The 20903-nt window shown below is 39.9% G+C and overlaps 1 protein-coding gene across 1 annotated transcript in view; it reads right to left on the bottom strand.

Moving 5' to 3' along the window:
* Positions 1 to 14503: 14503 nt before the first annotated feature.
* LOC143788559 (cytochrome P450 4B1-like) overlaps positions 14504 to 20903 on the bottom strand; it is a 39669-nt gene continuing 33269 nt past the window's right edge. The window contains exons 6-12 of the mRNA XM_077278322.1: positions 20496 to 20647; positions 19824 to 19930; positions 19105 to 19295; positions 18387 to 18520; positions 17052 to 17116; positions 16602 to 16684; positions 14504 to 14689 (exon numbers count right to left, since the gene is read on the bottom strand). Of these exons, the coding sequence (XP_077134437.1) occupies positions 14512 to 14689; positions 16602 to 16684; positions 17052 to 17116; positions 18387 to 18520; positions 19105 to 19295; positions 19824 to 19930; positions 20496 to 20647 (910 nt within the window). The 3' untranslated portion in view covers positions 14504 to 14511. The remainder of the gene's footprint in view (positions 14690 to 16601; positions 16685 to 17051; positions 17117 to 18386; positions 18521 to 19104; positions 19296 to 19823; positions 19931 to 20495; positions 20648 to 20903) is intronic.

Genomic DNA, 20903 nt, shown 5'->3' with positions numbered 1-20903 from the left:
GGGACGTCGGCCGGCAAAGGTGGAAACCGCACTGCGATCTGGACCTGTCTGATGGTCTAGAATATATTTGGTGGAATTTGGTGATTATACCATTTTGCTCTTTTGAAGAAACAGGAAAGAAAGTAGGATTGAAGGGAGAGAGAAATATTTTGAATTATTTTCCACTATTCTTCTAAACAATTGAAAAATGAAGTTCCCCTTCAATGTTTTTCTTAGGGGCTTAAATTCATCCCGATTTAGCAATGAGATATTTATTTGGAAAACTTTCCCCCAGTGTGGACAATGATTAAACATGAACTTGACTTTACTGATTATAAATTGATAACGAGTTCATTTTAATCAGTGATGTCGTCTGACAACTACGTTATCAGTAGGACCTCGCGTAAACCTGAAGACTTCAAGCAACGTAAAACTCACACAAAGAGCATAAAAATTTACAAACGGTAAGGAAGGTCCAAGGAACTGGACAAGGTTCACTGTCCTATCAAAATGCAGGGACTAATTACTTGCCCGTTACCCACTGCTCTGGAGTTTGATCCCTTTTTGTATTACTGTGTTTGGATTAGAGACAGAGAAAGAAGCAGTTTTATGGCATGTGAGGTGAAGGTGAAGCTCTGCAGTCATTGCACAAGATACACAACCTACAACACAATAGGCAGCGTACTGGCTTCAACCCTAAAAGGCTACTTGTCATTTGCAAAAACGTTTTCCAAATTATATTGGCTGCATAGCGCTGCTAATCCATGTGGTTTTTTTGAGTCCTGAGACCCCCCCACTTTTCATGCTCCACTAAACTTCTCGGGTGATTACAACTGTGTGATTTTTTAATGTAATTTATGCACAATATTATATATATATCTAAATATACAGTGGGGGAAATAAGTATTTGATCCCTTGCTGATTTCGTAAGTTTGCCCACTGACAAAGACATGAACAGTCTATAATTTTAAGGGTCGGTTAATGCAAACATTATGTTATGGGGGTTTCTCTGCTAAGGGCACAGGAACACTTCACTGCATCAATGGGAGAATGGATGGAGCCATGTACCGTAAAATCCTGAGTGACAACCTCCTTCTCCCCACCAGGACATTAAAAATGGGTCATGGGTGGGTCTTCCAGCAAGACAATGACCCAAAACATACAGCCAAGGCAACAAAAGAGTGGCTCAAAAAGAAGCACATTAATGTCATGGAGTGGCCTAGACAGTCTCCAAACCTTGATCCCATAGAAAACTCATGATGGGAGTAGAAGCTCTGAGTTGCCAACCGACAGCCTCAAAATCTTAATGATTTAGAGATGATCTGCAAAGAGGAGTGAACGAAAATTCCTCCTGACATGTGCGCAAACCTCATCATCAGCTACAAAAAAAATCTGACTGCTGTGCTTGCCAACAAGGGGTTTGCCAAAGGGATCAAATAAATTTATATAATTTATACAATGTGATTTTCTGGATTTTATTTTTAATATTCTATCTCTCATTGTTAAAATTAACCTACCCTTAAAACTATAGACTGTTCATGTCTTTATCAGTGGGCAAACTTACTAAATCATTTGTTTGTTTTTAAATTCTACGAAGGGGCTACTATTTTGCAACATATCATTATAAAGTATGTCCATACTTATGTATGCTTGTATATTATCCTAGCTTCAGCTTTACTGGACTGATGGTCACTACAATGAGGTTCCCCAGTCTCATTTGCGGAATGCCTTTTGATCATGCCATGTCACGGATCACAATGATAAAAGGGTTAAATGCCCAAGACTCCATTAAAGCATTATTCCCATCATTGAAAGTTATCACTTTTCCAAAGGGTAGGTGGGACCCCCACTGATTTTTTTTAAAGAATGGGGCATTTGCAATGGCCCTTCGATGAGTAGGGGGGCAGCTACTCCAATTATTCTCTGTTGTACTGGATCTAGAATCAACTGGGATAGCTTTAAAAATGTCTAGGGTTTTGTGGCATCTGTCCATCCAGCAAGGCACCAGTTGCTGTTGCCACCCAACCAGACCAGTAGAGCATCATGCCTGCATCCATTTAATTAATCTGGGACCCATGCACAATACTTGTCCAGCACCCATGCCCAGTGTACAGGAGGGTCAAAAGTAGAGATATTCTTTATCCAAGGCGTTATCATGGTGCGCAAACAATAAGGCACCCAAACTTGGTTACAAATCTGTATTTTGGGGCACCAGAAAAACAAAAGCAGAACATTAAAATCCAACCCACCTGAGAGGCATACCATACAACCAGTGACGTTTAGGATAAGGGAAGCTGCTGTATGCTCACTCCAACTTCTTCTTTCTGAGGAATAGACTGGAGACCTTGTAGAACAGGTACAGGACACACAGGTAGGCTGCCCAGTGCAAGAGCTCAGCAAAGCTCAGGGAGGAGAGACCTGGAAGCGTGGAAGAAGCCATGTCTGGATTTGATTCTATTCCATGCATCCAGGGACATACTGTATATATTAGTATGAGGAGGAGCAAATCCAAAGGACAGGATGATCAATAGAGGAGGGGATGAAAGTCTGAGGAATGTGTGATAGCAAGGTAAAGGTTCCACTCCCCCCTTAAGATAAAAAAACTGCATATTTTTCTTTAAGAGATAGCTGGAATTGCTGCTTTATTCTTCCATTGCATCTGCAACAAAAATATAATAAAAGAACCAACCACCTAGAGCAAGGATGACAGTCCCAGAAAAAAGGAAAACAGGGCAGGGTATATATATTAATATATATAAATCTTTATTAGTGGTAATGATACATAAAGATAAAAAGTGCACATGTTGGATAAAATAATTAAAATAAAATTTCAGACAGATATATATAATAGCCAATAGGCCTACGGTGTACCAAAAGAGATTAAGCAATTATATAGTAATTATATGTATATGTCCACCAGATATGTAAATAATTAAACACAATGAATGAAAACGTGAACTTTTAAAAATTAAAGAAATAACCCATAATAGGGTTAAAAAGGAAAGTGCCGAATGTGCAAAAGTGCAAACATGCAGTATAAGTTAGTGTAAATCACTCAAACAATCTATCAGGTGCATTGCACACAAAAAAATAAAGTGGGCAGTATGAAATAAGGAGGACATATACCTTATGGCGTCACCGTATCCAACAAAACGCACACCCAACGCGCGTTTCGGATACATGATCCTTCGTCAGGGGGTAATGGATATGTGTGACTAGGAGTTTATATAGTTTGCTGATGACCGGAGCCATTGTGCAGGCGGCGCAGACGCCGACAGGTAGACCGGAAGTTCCCACCCACAGCGTCACGTGGTCGGACGCACAGAAAGAACCCGGCGTTGCCAAGACCACAGCGACGCCGAGAGCAGAGACCGCGGGCCCCCGAAGGCGCATGCGCACCACTCCGGCGCCAGGTGTGAGCAATAGAAAAGAGAAGAATAATACCTGGATAGACCAATTACGAGGCCGACCGATAAAAAAAGAAAATGTAACGAACGCCCATAATGTAATTATATAGCCTAAGAGTATTAAAATGAAAAACCATATTGTTAACTGAGTATAAAGTAATTAAAGAGGAAATAAATAATGATGCGTAAATGAATATACTGGAATAGTAGTATATCACGGGAAAAGTGTAGTAATAAATATCAATATCCCATAAAATATTACAGGAAATTCACCATTAAAGAAAAAAGAGGGAAACAAACATGAAAAAAACTAATTTAGAACCTCAAATTATATTTGTGATGGTGCAACAGGAGGATCAGGATGACCAAAAATGAAAAAGTGATAAATGAATCAAAAATGTGCATGAATAATACAGTAGAGTAATATAAATCATACTCAGTAGAAATATATCAAAAATTGGGCTACATCGGTCACACTAATAAAATTCATATAAGCGGAAAAAAGAATAGATATGAGATAGAAAAACCCAATCACCAATATTTTGATATTATACAATAGCCCTGTCAAGACGATAGTAATATTCACAAAAACAAAAAAATAATAATATACACAATATAATAATAATAATCTTTTGTGTAGATAGAGAATCCGTCGACCATTCCTCGGGACAAGCCGATCACATGGAAGGAATAGAGGACATGGTGATGAGAATTAGTGAACATCATGATGATAAGGTAAGTAGAATCTGAAAGACCGAATTAATAAAAATATGAGCAACATAAAATAATAATAAAAACATAATTGAAGAATATACAAACACCTAGATAAGGAGTAGAAATCCAAAACAGTTAAAAAATAACACTAATACTGAAATATTTTAATAAGAAAGGGTTATTAAAAGGTTAAAAAAGGTTTATAAAAAAGGGGCAAAGCTAAGATTTTCATTAAGACCAAGTGGGGAAACAGTATCCAGAGTCCATATCCACTTGGCCTCCATTTGAGCTAAAGGTATGCTGATTTTACCCCCACGTTCATTCGATTTGATCATATCGATGCCAATCACTTTCAAAAGTGAGGCATCACAATTATGGTGGACCCTAAAATGCTTAGGAATTGTTTTTAAGGTAGAGATATCTTCCACATCTTTGGCCGCCAGAATACCCAGGACGTGTTCCCTTGTCCTAACTTTTAAATGTCTTGTTGTGAGTCCCACATATATGAGGGAACAGGGACACGTGGCATAGTATATTACAGCCTTTGACATGCAATTAATAGTATGTCTTATTTGATATATACTAGTCCCTTTTGAATTAGTAAATTCTTGGGCTCTTTGAATATTAGGACATGAAACGCATTTCCCACAGGGTTTACATCCAGTCTGTAGCCTAGGGCAAAAAGGAAGGGGAGGTAGAAGGTTATTGTTGTGTGTATAGTGACTCTGCACCAGATAGTCACCCAGATTTTTCGATCTCCTATAGGTGATGTTGGGCCTATCTCCAATATATTTCTGTAAGATGGGATCAGATTGGAGAATTGGCCATGATTTGTCTATATATGATTTCATCAGGTCAGCCTGTCCGTGATATTTTGTAATGAACCTTACCGGTTGATTAAGGGCAGACATTTTTTTAGAGTATAGGGCTTCATGTCTAGTTATATGTTTCGCTCTATTATATGCTTTTTTTATAGAGCGCCTACTATAACCTCTTTCCAGGAAACGTATTTTAAGCTCTTCAGATTGTTTTTTAAAATCTGTCTCATCTGAACAAATCCTACGCAGACGTTGGAATTGTCCCGTCGGTATTGCTCTTATAACTGCTGGAGGGTGTGCTGACGTGGCGTGAAGTAAAGAGTTCACGGAAGTGCTCTTTCGATATAAATCTGTACATAGACAACCGTCCACCCCCCTCCGAACGGTAACATCAAGAAAATCAAGCGTATCACGGTCAAATTTATAGGTCAAATGGATGTTATATTCATTCTGGTTTAGGAGTGTCATAAACTCCTTAAGTGTGTCAGCCGACCCTTGCCAAATTAAAAAAATATCATCGATGTAGCGTGTCCACATAAGGACACGCTCCATCAATGGCATTTCACCCGACATAAACAAGTCCCTCTCCCACAGCCCCAGGAACAAATTAGCGTAAGCCGGCGCGAAAGCCGCGCCCATTGCAGTGCCCTGGAGCTGCAGGTAGAGGGACCCCTTAAATAAAAAGAAATTATGTGATAAGGAAAAGTCCAATAACTGTATCACAAATGCGTTCATGTGGGTAGATAGAGATGAAGTCTGCGCAAAGTATTGAACTGCTTTGATCCCATCCACATGGCGAATATTAGTATAGAGGGATTCTACGTCGCAGGACACCAAGAATGTATCCTCCTCAATACAAAGACCATCAACCTTTTTCAAAAATTCCGTAGTATCCTTTGTAAATGATGGAAGTTCTTCTACTAAGGGTTGTAGTTTGGCAGCAATAAATTTGTTTACGTTTTCAAGGTAATTACCGCATCCGGAGATTATTGGTCTACCTGGGGGAACGTTTTGGTTTTTATGAACCTTAGGCAGTAGGTAAAGTGTTGATACCATCAGTTCTGACACTTGGAGAGCTGTAAATAGATCCTTAATAATTACCCCTTTGTCAAAGGCCCCCTTTAAGATAGTTAAGAGTTCGGTTTTAAATTTATCCAAAGGGTTAAAAGTCAGTCTCTTATAGCATTTACTATCTCTTAATTGCCTGAGCGCCTCACTCTCATATAATGTCCTAGGCCAAATTACTATATTTCCACCCTTGTCAGCTGGTTTAAAAATAACATCATCCAGTGTTTTTAATCTTTTCAGAGCCATTCTTTCATCTCCACTGAGATTGTCCGAGTCAGAGTAGAGAGGAATTTTGCCAAAGTCTCTACTGACCGTTTTTACAAACACATCAATAGCTGGACATTTTGGGTGTGCGTTTTGTTGGATACGGTGACGCCATAAGGTATATGTCCTCCTTATTTCATACTGCCCACTTTATTTTTTTGTGTGCAATGCACCTGATAGATTGTTTGAGTGATTTACACTAACTTATACTGCATGTTTGCACTTTTGCACATTCGGCACTTTCCTTTTTAACCCTATTATGGGTTATTTCTTTAATTTTTAAAAGTTCACGTTTTCATTCATTGTGTTTAATTATTTACATATCTGGTGGACATATACATATAATTACTATATAATTGCTTAATCTCTTTTGGTACACCGTAGGCCTATTGGCTATTATATATATCTGTCTGAAATTTTATTTTAATTATTTTATCCAACATGTGCACTTTTTATCTTTATGTATCATTACCACTAATAAAGATTTATATATATTAATATATATACCCTGCCCTGTTTTCCTTTTTTCTGGGACTGTCATCCTTGCTCTAGGTGGTTGGTTCTTTTCATGGTAGGAGTGGTTTCCACTCACGTTTATTGTTATCACTGGGGCATTATAATATATTACTATTATTATTATTATTATCATTATTATTTTTGCCCCGTACTGTGGTTACAATCTCTTTAACAAAAATATAATGTATACATTTATTCCATATATTGTGTACGATGATATATTATGTGAGGATCGTGCACCTTTGGGTTCCGTGTTGCTGTGACTGATAAAGTAAATATAGGAAAACTGACTGAACAGCCATATAGTCTGAACTGGTGCATAAGCAAAAAAGTCATATAGCAAATAGATCAATGGCTGCACTCAAAATTTACTGTGCTAAGGCAAGGAAATGTGCGATACATGAAATGTGAATAGCATAATGGCTTGGGAAATTTATGAAAAAACACATGAGATTCTTAGCACAAGATTTGGCCAAAAGTTGTGAGCCCATCCACCAAACGTCAAGGTAATCTCAAAACGGATGGGTACCTGAGCTGACTGCCTAGTGTGAACACTTACCTATGGCTAATAACATGGTAAAGCCTGCTTTTATAGGAAGGTCAGAACCAACTGTGTCTGGATGTAATTAAAATCACAGCATGGTGAAGGGCGGGGCATTCAAGTCAGAAAAAATAGTACATAGTAAATATAGGAAAACTGACTGAACAGCCATATAGTCTGAACTTGTGCTCAGGTACCCATCCTTAGGGAGCTTAGGAATAGGCACAGGCTGTGTTAGGAGGTGCCTCATCCCTCGTTCCCTATTGTTAGGGCCTTCCTCCCCCTTTTTCCATCCCTGTTGTTGGAGTTTGTTGTGCTGTCCGCTGGTCCGAACCTTGTGGGTAGTGACAACTCCCTTATGCTCCAACAACTTTGCCTACAGCCGAGGAGAAATGGAAGACTTAAGACGTCACTTCTAGTAATCAATGGTGGTTCCATGGCTGAGACAGGGCAGAGCTCGGATGAGGAGTATTCACTATGGTTAAGAAGGGTGCAATTCCCTCTAATTTTCAACCCACAGCCAAGAGCATAGCTGTACAACATGACCATGCATACATAAAGATCTAATCTATAGGGAGTGAATCGGTAAAGTAGGAGCTGGACCAGGGTCCTTGAGCTTCCACCACATTGAAGGACATCGATATTACAAATGGCACTTGATAAATTGACATTAACAAACGTGTTTTTTTTTCATCTCTACAATGTCGCTTGGGGGCCATGTAACAATTTTTCCATTGATGCTATACGGGGTGCAGCAGCCGTAATCAAGCCCTGGTGCCATTATGGGGTCCTCCTCCACAAAAGAAGAAATTGGAAATATAACCGGCACATAGTAGGTGAAAGGTTTATTAAAATCAAATCGCAGACTGTTTATCCATAATCTGTTATGTCTGTGCTCAGGTAAGTATGTCAGAGGGCATTTCCCAATTACTGATTTACAATCTGGTTGTATAATGACTCCACCTTAATATCTGGAGAAAAGGTGGACGAGGACGAACTGTGTCAGAGGGTAACTACGGCAGAGATCGATCCTATTCTGGACTCCTGCCTAAAAGCAGCTAAAGAAAGAAACATGACTTATGTTCTAATTCACTGTAAACTATTCACGAGTATATTAATAGTATATTATCAGACTGACTAAAGGAGTCGCTGTTGTTTAATTATCCATCAATAATACCCTTGAGAATAAGCAACTTTGTAAAACATCTTGATTAACCATACCTACTTTCAGTAAGCCAGGAGGCATAGACTGTTATCTTTATGTTGACTTTTGATTTTATACGTTTGTTTTTTGGCTGGTCAAGAATCATACACTGTCGTCATATGAGTCTTAAATGTTGATTTTTTTATATATATATTTTTGAATGGCTGATGTTTACCTCTTATATCAGCTCCTACAACTTCTTTCTCCTCATAGACTGATCGTTCATTCTCAAAATTCTAAATTTATGGGTAAAATCTCTCAGATTTTTCATATGTTACCCATGAAATGAGAATGTCCCAGAGGAGAAAGGATCCAATCTCTCTGATAACATATATTGCAATGTTGCTTATTTTCATATGAACTATTAATTTATGAAATAAAAATTAAAACAACGGTCACACTTTCAGGACAAGGTGATTTTTTGCCTCTCTGCGTTCTTTAAGGCAAAACTTTTTATTTATTTACAGGATATATTCTGATTTATTAAGGCTTGTTTATTGGCAATTCTATTAAAGCGTCGCTATTAGTTTTTTTCCTCTTTTGCAGTTTACCATTAGCTTTAATACATAGCAAAACTTTATTGTACGAATTATTCCGAGATTAAAGATAATTAATATTTATATTATTAACTGTGATTGGACTTTATGGCAAATACTAATAATTTATTGTTATTCTTATAATTTTTGTTCAGTTTTTCTTAAAAGGGATCTTGTCACCAGGTTTTCCCAATATAAACTACGGGCACCACATTTATCTCCGCCTTTACAGGTGCCCCCCATCATGCTCCTGCACAGGCTCACTTTTCTCTGCTCTGCTGAGGTCAGAGCAAATAATGAGCATTCACCGGGAGAGGCCAAAGAGCGCCAGACAGAGTGCAGTGCGCCTGTGCAAAATTGGGGGCGCTGTCCAGATGACATAGGACCAGTTATCCACATGATGCAGGCCAGGAGGATGGAGATTGAGGGAAGAGAGGAAACGCTGAGCAAGACCAGCAACACCCATCGGACCGGACCGTGCCACATGGAACAGGACTATAAAAAGTATTTTTGGGGGGACATATAGAGGGAGTTGGGGGCTTATATGCAGCTTGGTAGACTACTGTAAAAGAGGCAACAAATGTGGTGGGAGAGAGGAAGACCAGCGGCCCCCATTGAACTGGACCGCGCCGCATGGGGGGATAATGAAAGGTATTTTTTTAGAGGTAAGCAGAGTGGATTGGGGGCTTACGTAGAGGTTGCTAGAATACTATAAAAGAGGAAGTAAAGTTGGTAGTTTAGTTGGGAAAGCCTGGTGATAGGTTTCGTTTAACCATAATGTGCCGTAACATTAACTATATATTTATGATGGTTTATTATTGCCCTTGAGTATAAGGAATACAAATGCCTCGGGCTCCACGACTGGCAGTTTTTGAACTATCGGCTTCCTCATTTATGATGCCAACGTTGACTGGTAGAGAACAAAGGAAGCCCGTTTACCTAGCATACACCGCGGTCAGTACTCACTGCAGCACTTTAGGGTTTTAACCAACCAAAGTCAGAGTTTTCGTGATTCCTGCAGTAATTGCTGGTGGCGGATTTCCAGTTGCAAACGCAAAATTGCCCAAATATTAGTAAATAGGAACTGAGTGAATAGATGACTTTGATCATTCATTTTGATCAAGGAAATATTGTACTTTTCCTATCCAATTGTGGCAGCTTATATTTTGTAAAGGGGACAAAGATGAAATAGTCATAACGGTCATCATGTGAATTTGCTTCTCAGTAACTGATGGGAAAGTCTTATTAATTGTGAGATTTCTACAATTAGTTTCTAAGAAGATAATTTAAAGCTAACAGCAATTATAGCTGCAGTAATCTCTTGCAGGGAGGCACAAAGCTTAGTAGTTACGATCACTGCATAAGAGGTACAATGCTTGGCAGTACTCAATGGGCAAGCTTAAATTTCAGAAGAGAACAGCAGATAAGTTGTAGCAAGCTTCACAGATTCCTATTACGGTTTAATGTTCATCAGTGAGTGGAACAGGCTGCCACCAGTGGTGGTGAGTCCTCCTTCAATGGAAGTCTTCAAACAGAGACTGGACAGACATCTGTCTGAGATGAGCAGGGGTTGGACACGATGACTCTGGAGGTCCATTCCAACTCTAACATTCTAGGATTCATGCTGCGCTCCAAAGTGGCTTCCGGTCCTTTCCTAAGTCTACTATACCGCCATGGTGTTGTATTGCAAGACTGCACCAGCCACATGTACAAAATGGGCTGGCACCCTCAAGAATGTCTGCCATTAGCTATTTCTAGAGTCCACTTGCGAATAGGCAAAGAAGGATTTCTAACATGTGCCTATCGACTCTTGAAATATACACAGAGGGTGACACCTTGATAACACAGTTCAAGTCCATAGTTGACAACCACCTCATTACGAGTAAAGGTTCAACTTTAACACGGCTCGCCTGGAACTTGAACTTTTCACACTGCTTTTTTTTACATTCCCTTTGTTCCTAGCTCTTCTTGCGCCCTACCACCTTGTAAAATTTCTACAGACACAGGTCCCATATCAGAAATGGTCTTCTAGCGATTTCTTCAGGCTAGAATAGAACATGAGAACTGCAGAGTCAGATGAAAATTAATTTATTGACACAAGGGGGCTGAATACAAATTCACGTCACAATATTCAGATTTATATTTTTAAAATAATTAGAAAACCTTGTATCATTCCCTTTACACTTCACAAATACTTACTGTTGATAAATTACATACAATCCCAATAAAATACATATAAATTTGTGGATTTAATGTGAAAAAATATAGAAAAGTTTGCGGGGTATGAGTATTTTTTCAAGGTACTGTAATTGGTCCAGAATATTGGTGCTAAAACAGTATAGCGTTAAAAGGGGAACATCCACATTAAGGGTAGGGCTTTATGGCTACTTTAAGCATGTGCTTGTATTAAAATCACAAACGTAATTTCAATTATTTCTTTTGGGGAAAAAAACATAGCAACAAATTTTGACAATTTTTTTAAGGAAACGATTAATGTTGCCTCGCTTTCACAATGTTAGAATGAATTGCATTTCCCCTACGTAATTCTGTAGTGAAGTCGATAAAGTCAGGTGTCTTTAGATGACCAGAGCACCTTCTTCCACATGCCATGTAGAGGGCACAGCGACCATGTGGAAGAAGGTTGTCAGATCAGATGAGACCAAAGTAGAACTTTTTGGGCTTAATACAAAGCGCTATGTGTGGAGGAAATCAAAACACTGCATGTCAACCTGAAAACACTTTCCCCTCCATGAAAAATAGTGGTGGCAGCAACATGCTGTGGGGAAGCTTCTCTTCAGCAGGGACAGGGAAGCTGGTCAGAGTTGATAGGAAGATGGAAGAAGCCAAGTAGAGGAAAACTTGTTTGAGGCTGCAAAAGAAATGAGACTGGGGTGTAGGTTCAGCTTCCAGGAGGACAATATCCCTAAACATACCACCAGAGCTACAATGGATGGTTTAGATCAAACTATATTCATGTGTGTGAATTGCCCAGTTACAGTCCAATTCTAAATCCCATTGAGAATCTGTGACAAGACTTGAAAATTGTTGTTCAGAGATGCCTTCATCCAATCTCGCTGAGCTAGAGCTATTTTATAAAGAAGAATGGGAAAAATGTCATCTTCTATATGTGGAAAGCTTATAGAGACAGTCTCCAAAGGACTGCAGCAGTAATTGCAGTGAAGATTCGTCCTAAAATATGAGGGGATGAATACAAATGGACATCATAATTTTCAGAGTTATATTTTTTAAATATTTAGAAAATCATATATAATTTCCTTTACACTTCACAAATACTTCCCACTTCGTGTTGGTATATCACATAAAATCTCAATAAAATACATTTATGTGTGTGGGTGCAGCTTGAAAAATTTCATGGAGTATGAATACATTAAGCCACGGTAAGTTCCTAATATATCTTTGTCATGGTATAGGACATGGTTCATGGTCTGCTCTCTCAGGGTTAATATTGATGGCCTCTGTTTGGATCTGAGAAGGGTATTTATGCACACTCCAGTCTAGGATTCCCTATCAGCTATACTTTCATTTAGTCTTTGTGCCTGACCCCTTGAGAGTGTGCTCGGTTTGCATTTGCTTGTTTGTCTTCCGTGCTTTGCTTGTTTGTTCTGCTGTTTTTCTGATCTTTGGCTCCCTTTCTGACTATCTCTCCGCCTCACCCCTCAGTGACCTCGTTATCTCCTGGTTTTGATCTTGGCACATTTAACTACTCTCCAGTGTGTATCGTCTCCTCTGAACCCTGGCATCTGGCCCTGCCCTCGACCACCTCCTCCCCTGTCACGTGGTTCAGGCCCTGTTTGCTACCCGGTGAGTTCTCCGGCTCTCAGCTCCCTTGGTAGTAGTAATACCTTGGAGTCGTGGCAATCTTTATTGCTGAAATTATTTTGTTTTCTCACACCAAGCCCAAAATTAATTGTCTTAAAGGCCCCGTCTCACATAGCGAGATCGCTAGCGAGATCGCTGCTGAGTCACAAGTTTTGTGACGCAACAGCGACCTCCATAGCGATCTCGCTATGTGTGACACGTACCAGCGATCAGGCCCCTGCTGTGAGATCGCTGGTCGTGTCGGAATGGCCTGGACCTTTTTTTGGTCGTTGAGGCCCCGCTGACATCGCTGAATCGGTGTGTGTGACACCGATCCAGCGATGTCTTCACTGGTAACCAGGGTAAACATCGGGTTACTAAGCGCAGGGCCGCGCTTAGTAACCCGATGTTTACCCTGGTTACCAGCGTAAATGTAAAAAAAAAAAAACAATACATACTCGCCTTTCGGTGTCCAGGTCCCTTGCCGTCTGCTTCCTGCTCTCACTGACTGCCGGCCGTACAGTGAGAAGTGAGAGCACAGCGGTGACGTCACTGCTGCGCTCTGCTCTCACTGTACGGCCGGATCTCAGTCAGAGCAGGAAGCAGACGGCAAGGGACCTGGACACCGAAAGGCGAGTATGTACTGTTTGTTTTTTTTGGTAACCAGGGTAAACATCGGGTTACTAAGCGCGGCCCTGCGCTTAGTAACCCGATGTTTACCCTGGTTACCCGGGTGCTGCAGGGGGACTTCGGCATCGTTGAAGACAGTTTCAACGATGCCGAAGTCGTTCCCCTGATCGTTGGTCGCTGGAGAGAGCTGTCTGTGTGACAGCTCCCCAGCGACCACACAGCGACTTACCAACGATCACGGCCAGGTCGTATCGCTGGTCGTGATCGTTGGTAAATCGCTTAGTGAGACGGGGCCTTAACCTTAAAAGCTAACATTATGTCAGCCTGCAGCCACCACTATGGGGAGCTTAAAATATTACTGCATAGTGTTTTACTATTAAAGAGTAACTTAACTTTATTTAATTTATTATTGATCAGCCTTTGTAAAGTTATGAATCTTTGTAATATTACATTACTCTATTTTGTTTCCTTCTTTCTCCAAAATCATGCTGAAAGTGCTGGTTTATCTGCCTAGCTCGTGCTCTTTTCAAAGATACATTGGACTGTAGTTTTAGCAACAATCTGTTCTCATACACTCACTGTGTGAGCTTCTCTGCTCCCCTACCCCATGCTCATATAATGAGAGTTTGTTTATAGTGTATCATGTAGGATTAGTGTTAGACCTGCAGTTCAAAACAGCTACTAAAGCAGCTTGAATTAGGCAGATAAAACAGCACTTTCAGCATTGTGTTGGAGAATGTAGCAAGATAAGGTAATGGTATATATTACAAACATTCATAGCTTTGCAAAGATAGTTCAATGAAGTAACCTTAAGGTTACCGCATAAGAATGCATTCACGTTTTAATTTTCTAATTCTGTTTGCACATCATTCTGCATCACACAAAATCCTTCACGATCTGATCAATGCATAATTATTAGAATTATTTTACAATTCACATTTGTGTGTCCAATAGCAGCAGTGCAACATGACCAGTAAAGACACAACTGAATAACGGAGGTCACAGTCTTCAGGTTTTACAAAGCTTTGTCTATTTTCATCAGGTTCACATGAATGCCATTCACAGAACGTAAGACAAGCTCCTGAATCATCCTTGGTTCATTGTCAGGGTCTAGATCCAGGTGGAATCTCAGTAAAGTCAGTGCGATGGCAACTTTCATCTCATTCATAGCAAAGATCTGTCCAATACAATTCCTAGGGGAGAGAATAGAAAACTTAGTTGATTATTTTTATACATAACCAGTACAATATATAACATAAAATAGCAAAAATTATGTTAAAAAGAATTTTGGTTGTGCCAAGTAACTGCAGCTGATAGCAAATCTACTATTTTACCTATAAAACCCCACACAATCTCGAGTAGTGATGTTTAACTTGCAAGCTCTGTGTCTCAACTGTGATGTGCAACTGCCAAGCTCTGTGTCTCAACTGTGATGTGTAACCGGCAAGCTCTGAGTCTCAACTATGATGTACTTCTGCCAAGCACTGTGCCTCAACTGTGATGTGCAACTGCCAAGCTCTGTGCCTCATCTGTGATGTGTAACCGGCAAGCTCTGTGTCTCAACTGTGATGTGTAACTGCCAAGCTCTGTGTCTCAACTGTAATGTGTAACTGCCAAGCTCTGTGTCTCAACTGTGATGTGTAACTGCCAAGCTCTGTGTCTCAACTGTAATGTGTAACTGCCAAGCTCTGTGACTCAAGTGTGATGTGTAACTGGCAAGCTCTGTGTCTCAACTGTGATGTGTAACTGGCAAGCTCTGTGTCTCAACTGTGATGTGTAACTGGCAAGCTCTGTCTCAACTGTGATGTGCAACTGCCAAGCTCTGTGTCTCAACTGTGATGTGTAACTGCCAAGCTCTGTACCTCAAGTGTGATGTGTAACTGCCAAGCTCTGTGTCTCAACTGTAATGTGTAACTGCCAAGCTCTGTGTCTCAAGTGTGATGTGTAACTGGCAAGCTCTGGGTCTCAACTGTGATGTGTAACTGCCAAGCTCTGTGTCTCAAGTGTGATGTGTAACTGCCAAGCTCTGTGTCTCAAATGTAATGTGTAACTGCCAAGCTCTGTGCCTCAAGTGTGATGTGTAACTGGCAAGCTCTGTGTCTCAACTGTGATGTGTAACTGCCAAGCTCTGTGTCTCAACTGTAATGTGTAACTGCCAAGCTCTGTGTCTCAACTGTGATGTGTAACTGGCAAGCTCTGGGTCTCAACTGTGATGTGCAACTGCCAAGCTCTGTGTCTCAAGTGTGATGTGTAACTGCCAAGCTCTGTGTCTCAACTGTAATGTGCAACTGCCAAGCTCTGTGCCTCAAGTGTGATGTGTAACTGGCAAGCTCTGTGTCTCAACTGTGATGTGTAACTGCCAAGCTCTGTGTCTCAACTGTAATGTGTAACTGCCAAGCTCTGTGTCTCAAGTGTGATGTGTAACTGGCAAGCTCTGTGTCTCAACTGTGATGTGTAACTGGCAAGCTCTGTCTCAACTGTGATGTGCAACTGCCAAACTCTGTCTCAACTGTGATGTGTAACTGCCAAGCTCTGTGTCTCAAGTGTGATGTGTAACTGGCAAGTTCTGTCTCAACTGTGATGTGCAACTGCCAAGCTCTGTGCCTCAACTGTGAGGTGTAACTGCCAAGCTCTGTGTCTCAAGTGTGATGTGTAACTGGCAAGCTCTGTGTCTCAACCGTGATGTGTAACTGGCAAGCTCTGTCTCAACTGTGATGTGCAACTGCCAAACTCTGTGTCTCAACTGTGATGTGTAACTGCCAAGCTCTGTGTCTCAAGTGTGATGTGTAACTGGCAAGTTCTGTCTCAACTGTGATGTGCAACTGCCAAGCTCTGTGTCTCAACTGTGATGTGTAACTGCCAAGCTCTGTGCCCAACTGTGATGTGTAACTGCCAAGCTCAGTGTCTCAACTGTGATGTGTAACCGGCAAGCTCAGTGTCTCAACTGTGATGTGTAACCACCAGGCTCTGTGCTCAATTCTGACATGTAACTGCCAAGCTCTTTGCTTCATATCGAGTAATCGCCTTCCTAGTTAAACTGTATGCAAGTCACAGCATCATCTTCAAGTGGAATGTAGAAGTAGGGGGCATTCAAAGATGTCTTACCTTGCTCCAGCTGAGAATGGAACATACGCATGTGAATGTCTATTTGATGAATTCTCAGGTGAAAACCTCAGTGGATCGAAAACCTAAAATCATAAGATACACAAACACCTGCTAGTAAGAACACAACACAAACTAATAAGGTTCATTCACAATACATATAGAATACAAAAAGAACATCGTCGATAACCTGAAACTCATCACGAAAAGTCAAAACAAAGAAAATTATGGTCAAGACCATGTGGTCTATCATGCATCTCAAATTCTTCATAATTTTGGGCAACGTGTTGTTTTTCCATAGTCAGTACATTACATCATACACATCAGATATCTGATATATCCACAAGATCTAGGTAGCTAGATATTACAATTCTAATGTCAATGACATACAGGGAGGGACCATTAAAATTATTCTATAAAGCTAAATACCTATGGTGTGTGGCCTCCACTTACTTCAGGGTTATCCCAAACACTGGGAGATCTGTTCATGCAAAACATACTCATTACTACCACGGTACCTGTCAGATCAAAAGATAAAAAGAGGAACTCATGATTAATTGCTATAAGATAATGCAACAAAATATGTAACCAATATAAACTATATTCCTTGCACAGAACCAGCATATCCGGTATGGATCGGTGCAAGCATCCAACGTACAAAAAAGCCACAAAGACAAAAATTGAAAGAAGCGCTCCAAAAGCAGTGTAATATAAAAGTGGTTTGTGACATCCAAAGTTGAAAATAGCTATAGAAGAGCCGAGACGTTGCTGTCTGTCTCACAAAGTTTGGGTTTGGACACAATAAACCCTTCTTTCATCTGACTTTTTGGAGCACTGCTTTTGAGTTATGTCTTTGTATCGATTATTTCATCAATTTCAACAACAAACCTATTAATATTATTGTAAGAAAGTGATGGGACAAGTAGATTGGTATATTTTCCCAGGAGTCCTCCTATCCATACATCGCTCCAGGAGATAGAGTTGCAATCAACATTATTTAATCCCCGTTGCAATTTTAATTTATTAGCAAAAATGTACAAACTTTCTGCTGTTTGAATCAAACAAGAACAATATAAAATGGTCGATACTATGAACAGAAAAAGTAGATTTGCCAAATTCAACACAAAATCCCGTTTTTTACTAAATACTGCAGTCTCAGAATTGTTCACCCCCTTCATGACCAGTGTTTTTAGTACTTAGTAGAGCACCTCTGGCTGTTGTGACCTGTTACAAATATGATGCAAAGCCTTCAGCTTTGCATCATATTCAGTTGCCTTCAGAACACTAATTGTTGGGTTTAGATGCCGAAATCGACTTATTCAGATCCATTCAGAGATGTTCTATGTGGTTTAAGCCAGGAGTTTGCGATGATAATTCCAGAAAATGATTTTTTTTTAGAACTTAGTCATTCCTGGTGTTGTTCTAATTAATTGCTAGATTTAGAAAACTGAATGCATTTTAGTGTATGGAAAACTGTTTTCGAGAGGTAGAAGGTGTCTGTCCAAGAGACTGCTATTCTGCAGATGGAGCAAATTTTTTTACATATTTTTTTTTCCTCTGGAGGTTTATAGCATGCCACATATACAGTATGTTAAGCGTTAGTGTTCAGCTGAGCAGGTGTTTAATTTGTGCCCGAATGTAACAAAATTAGCTTATCCCTGCATTGGCTCTCACATTGAAGCAAAGTCTGTATTGAGATAATCAAATGTGAAGGGCAGGATTTTGTTTTATTTTGTAGTTTTTTTATTATGGTTTTATGGCTTTAATTTTCTTAAAAAATTGACCGACCTTTGGGCAAGCTCCGTCCATCAAAGAATGTGATTGGTTCTTTCAGCTCACGAGTTATTGCCGGTACAGGAGGGTAGAGACGCATACTCTCCCTTATACACATAGCGGTATATGGCAGCTTATTCAAGTCTTCCCTAGAAACACAAAACAGTAATAATAGAAAATACTAATATCACTCTATCAATATTGTCTACTCTGTCAGTTATGTATAAATGGTCACACCGATGAGGAGCTTCTCACTGACATTATTAGGAGAAAACCTATGACATAAAAAATGTTTGTAAAACCTGTGATCATGGAAACCATTTTAGATATTTTCTCTAGTGACGTGTTCTTCTAGTAACCTGATGGAGCAGACATGGCTTCTGTAGCTGTCACACACCACTAGAGTGGCCTGCTCTGGACCTATGCGTGAGTTGGAAGTGTATTCTATGCCTAGCCAAATCAACCTGAGGCTGGGGTTTACACAAGCCGATATTAAGGAACCGCAGATAACTGGTAATTTAATAGATTTAAACAGGCCCACTCAATATTACTGATTAAATAGGACAATGTGCTGTCGAGAATGATGATCTTTCTAGAAAACCAAAAAATTCTTTCATCTAATGAAGGTGATGGGATTCCTCGTAATGCTTTTTTTTTGTTGCAGCACTGTCATTGGATTTATTCTATTGCTGATAACATAAAAGCCAATAAATATTATATATTAGGATCTTACCACTCTACTGTGGTCCGATCTCCCAGGACCTCTCTAACCTCCTCCCGGCATTTCTCCTGGTGCTCGGGATATTTAGCCATGCAGTATAATATCCAGGCGATGCCACTGGCCGTTGTATCATGTCCTGCAAACATGAATGTGTCCACCTCTGCCCGTATATCTTCATCAGATAGACCTTGACCATTTTCATCCTGATAAAGACAGACAAAAGACTTTTGTAACGGCAAATATTTGGATAATATGGGAGTTGTCCTTCACTCTTGCTCATGGGTGGTGCTTAGTATGGCAGCTCTGTCTTGTTCACTTAAGAGGAGCAGAACGGCACCACCTTCCATCTGTAAGTATCATACAGTATACTTTCCCACCAGACAATACTAGGGTTTACCTCTATTACTTAACCCTAATTCTAGGGCTTATCTCCGTAACTTAAGCCTTTCCAATGCAGTATCTACAGTAGGTCTTTCCACCTACCATGTGCCTTTCTATGTATTCTCGATCTTCTCAATCTCCAAGTACAACATCTAATTTTTATTTCAAAATTTAGTATTAAAAAGAAATCAGGAACCTAGAACTACTATTTGATATTTATAATACTGATATCTTCTAAGGTGGCAGAGAGGCCTTTAGATGCCCTTTTGACACCAGGGCCTGGATGCAACTACTTCTCCCCCTCATATAACCTCTCCCCTGGATACATAGTGAATTATTTTTTTCAGTACCTTCGCACATAAGAGAATGTCCAGAAAATCCAAATGTCTCTTCTGCTTGATCTTCTCAACCTCTCGCTCCTGTTTTAGTGATTCTTTCCTCAGTTTGATTACGCTTTCTATATGAAACCGGAGAAAGTAAATTAGTAAACGAAGACAGCTCTCAGAATAGCTGTTTTTTTGGGAGATTTCACCAAGCTAGTTGCATGGTCCACCTCTGTGATATAATTGCCAAATCTCCTGTAACGTCCAAGAGACTTTTGGAATAATGGTAGACCTCTTGGACTGCCGTAAGAGTCAGCAAGTTTCTTGGGTCTTGCCAAGCTTGTCTAAAAAAGTCCCTGACTGAAACGGGGGGTGGAGAAGTGTGTAATGGGGCTAAAGACATGCGGCTTGACTACAACCGAAACTCGCCAATGGCGGGCCTCACTCTTTGCACATGTACATTCCATGGATGCTTGTCATTGAGAGTTAGAAAGTATGCTCCATGGTGGAAATGCAAATAGTATCTTCTACACTACTGTGGCCAGGCTGGTCTATCATTGTATATGTGTAAAATATTTTAATAAGCTAATTTATTGGATTATTAAATATATAAAAATATCTAGTATTTTAATATAAAATGTACAACATTAACAAAATCTTTACTTATTTTTTAAAACTAGTAAATAATTTATGATCTACCTGAGTGTTTGCGTGCTATTTTCAGAGCTCTCCGGAAACGGAATCCGTGTGGGCTCAAGTTAAAAATAAAGTCATTATGATATTGCAAGTTGCAGGTTCTATAATCCACGTAGAAGGCAAGTTCATACAAAGCCTTGATGTAGGCATTTTCACTGCAAAAAGAAGAAAGCGGTCACACATCTTACAGAACCCAGTAAGTACATGTCATGGCTTCTACTAAACCACAAAACAATTCGGAAAACTGAAATGTTTACAAATTAATCTTTTCTTTATTATTGAATAATAATAAAAACAGCACATAAAAATTGGGAGAATTAGCCCTCGTTCAGACGTTCGTTACTTTCATACGAGTTCTAACCCCGTTTTTCGTGGATAGAACTCCTCTTACACAGTACAGTCTATGGGGCT

The sequence above is a fragment of the Ranitomeya variabilis genome, chromosome 8, assembly GCF_051348905.1.
Source record: "Ranitomeya variabilis isolate aRanVar5 chromosome 8, aRanVar5.hap1, whole genome shotgun sequence".
NCBI lineage: Eukaryota > Metazoa > Chordata > Amphibia > Anura > Dendrobatidae > Ranitomeya > Ranitomeya variabilis.
Note: the sequence above shows the minus strand (reverse complement) of the source record. Positions and strands in the feature narration are given on the sequence as shown.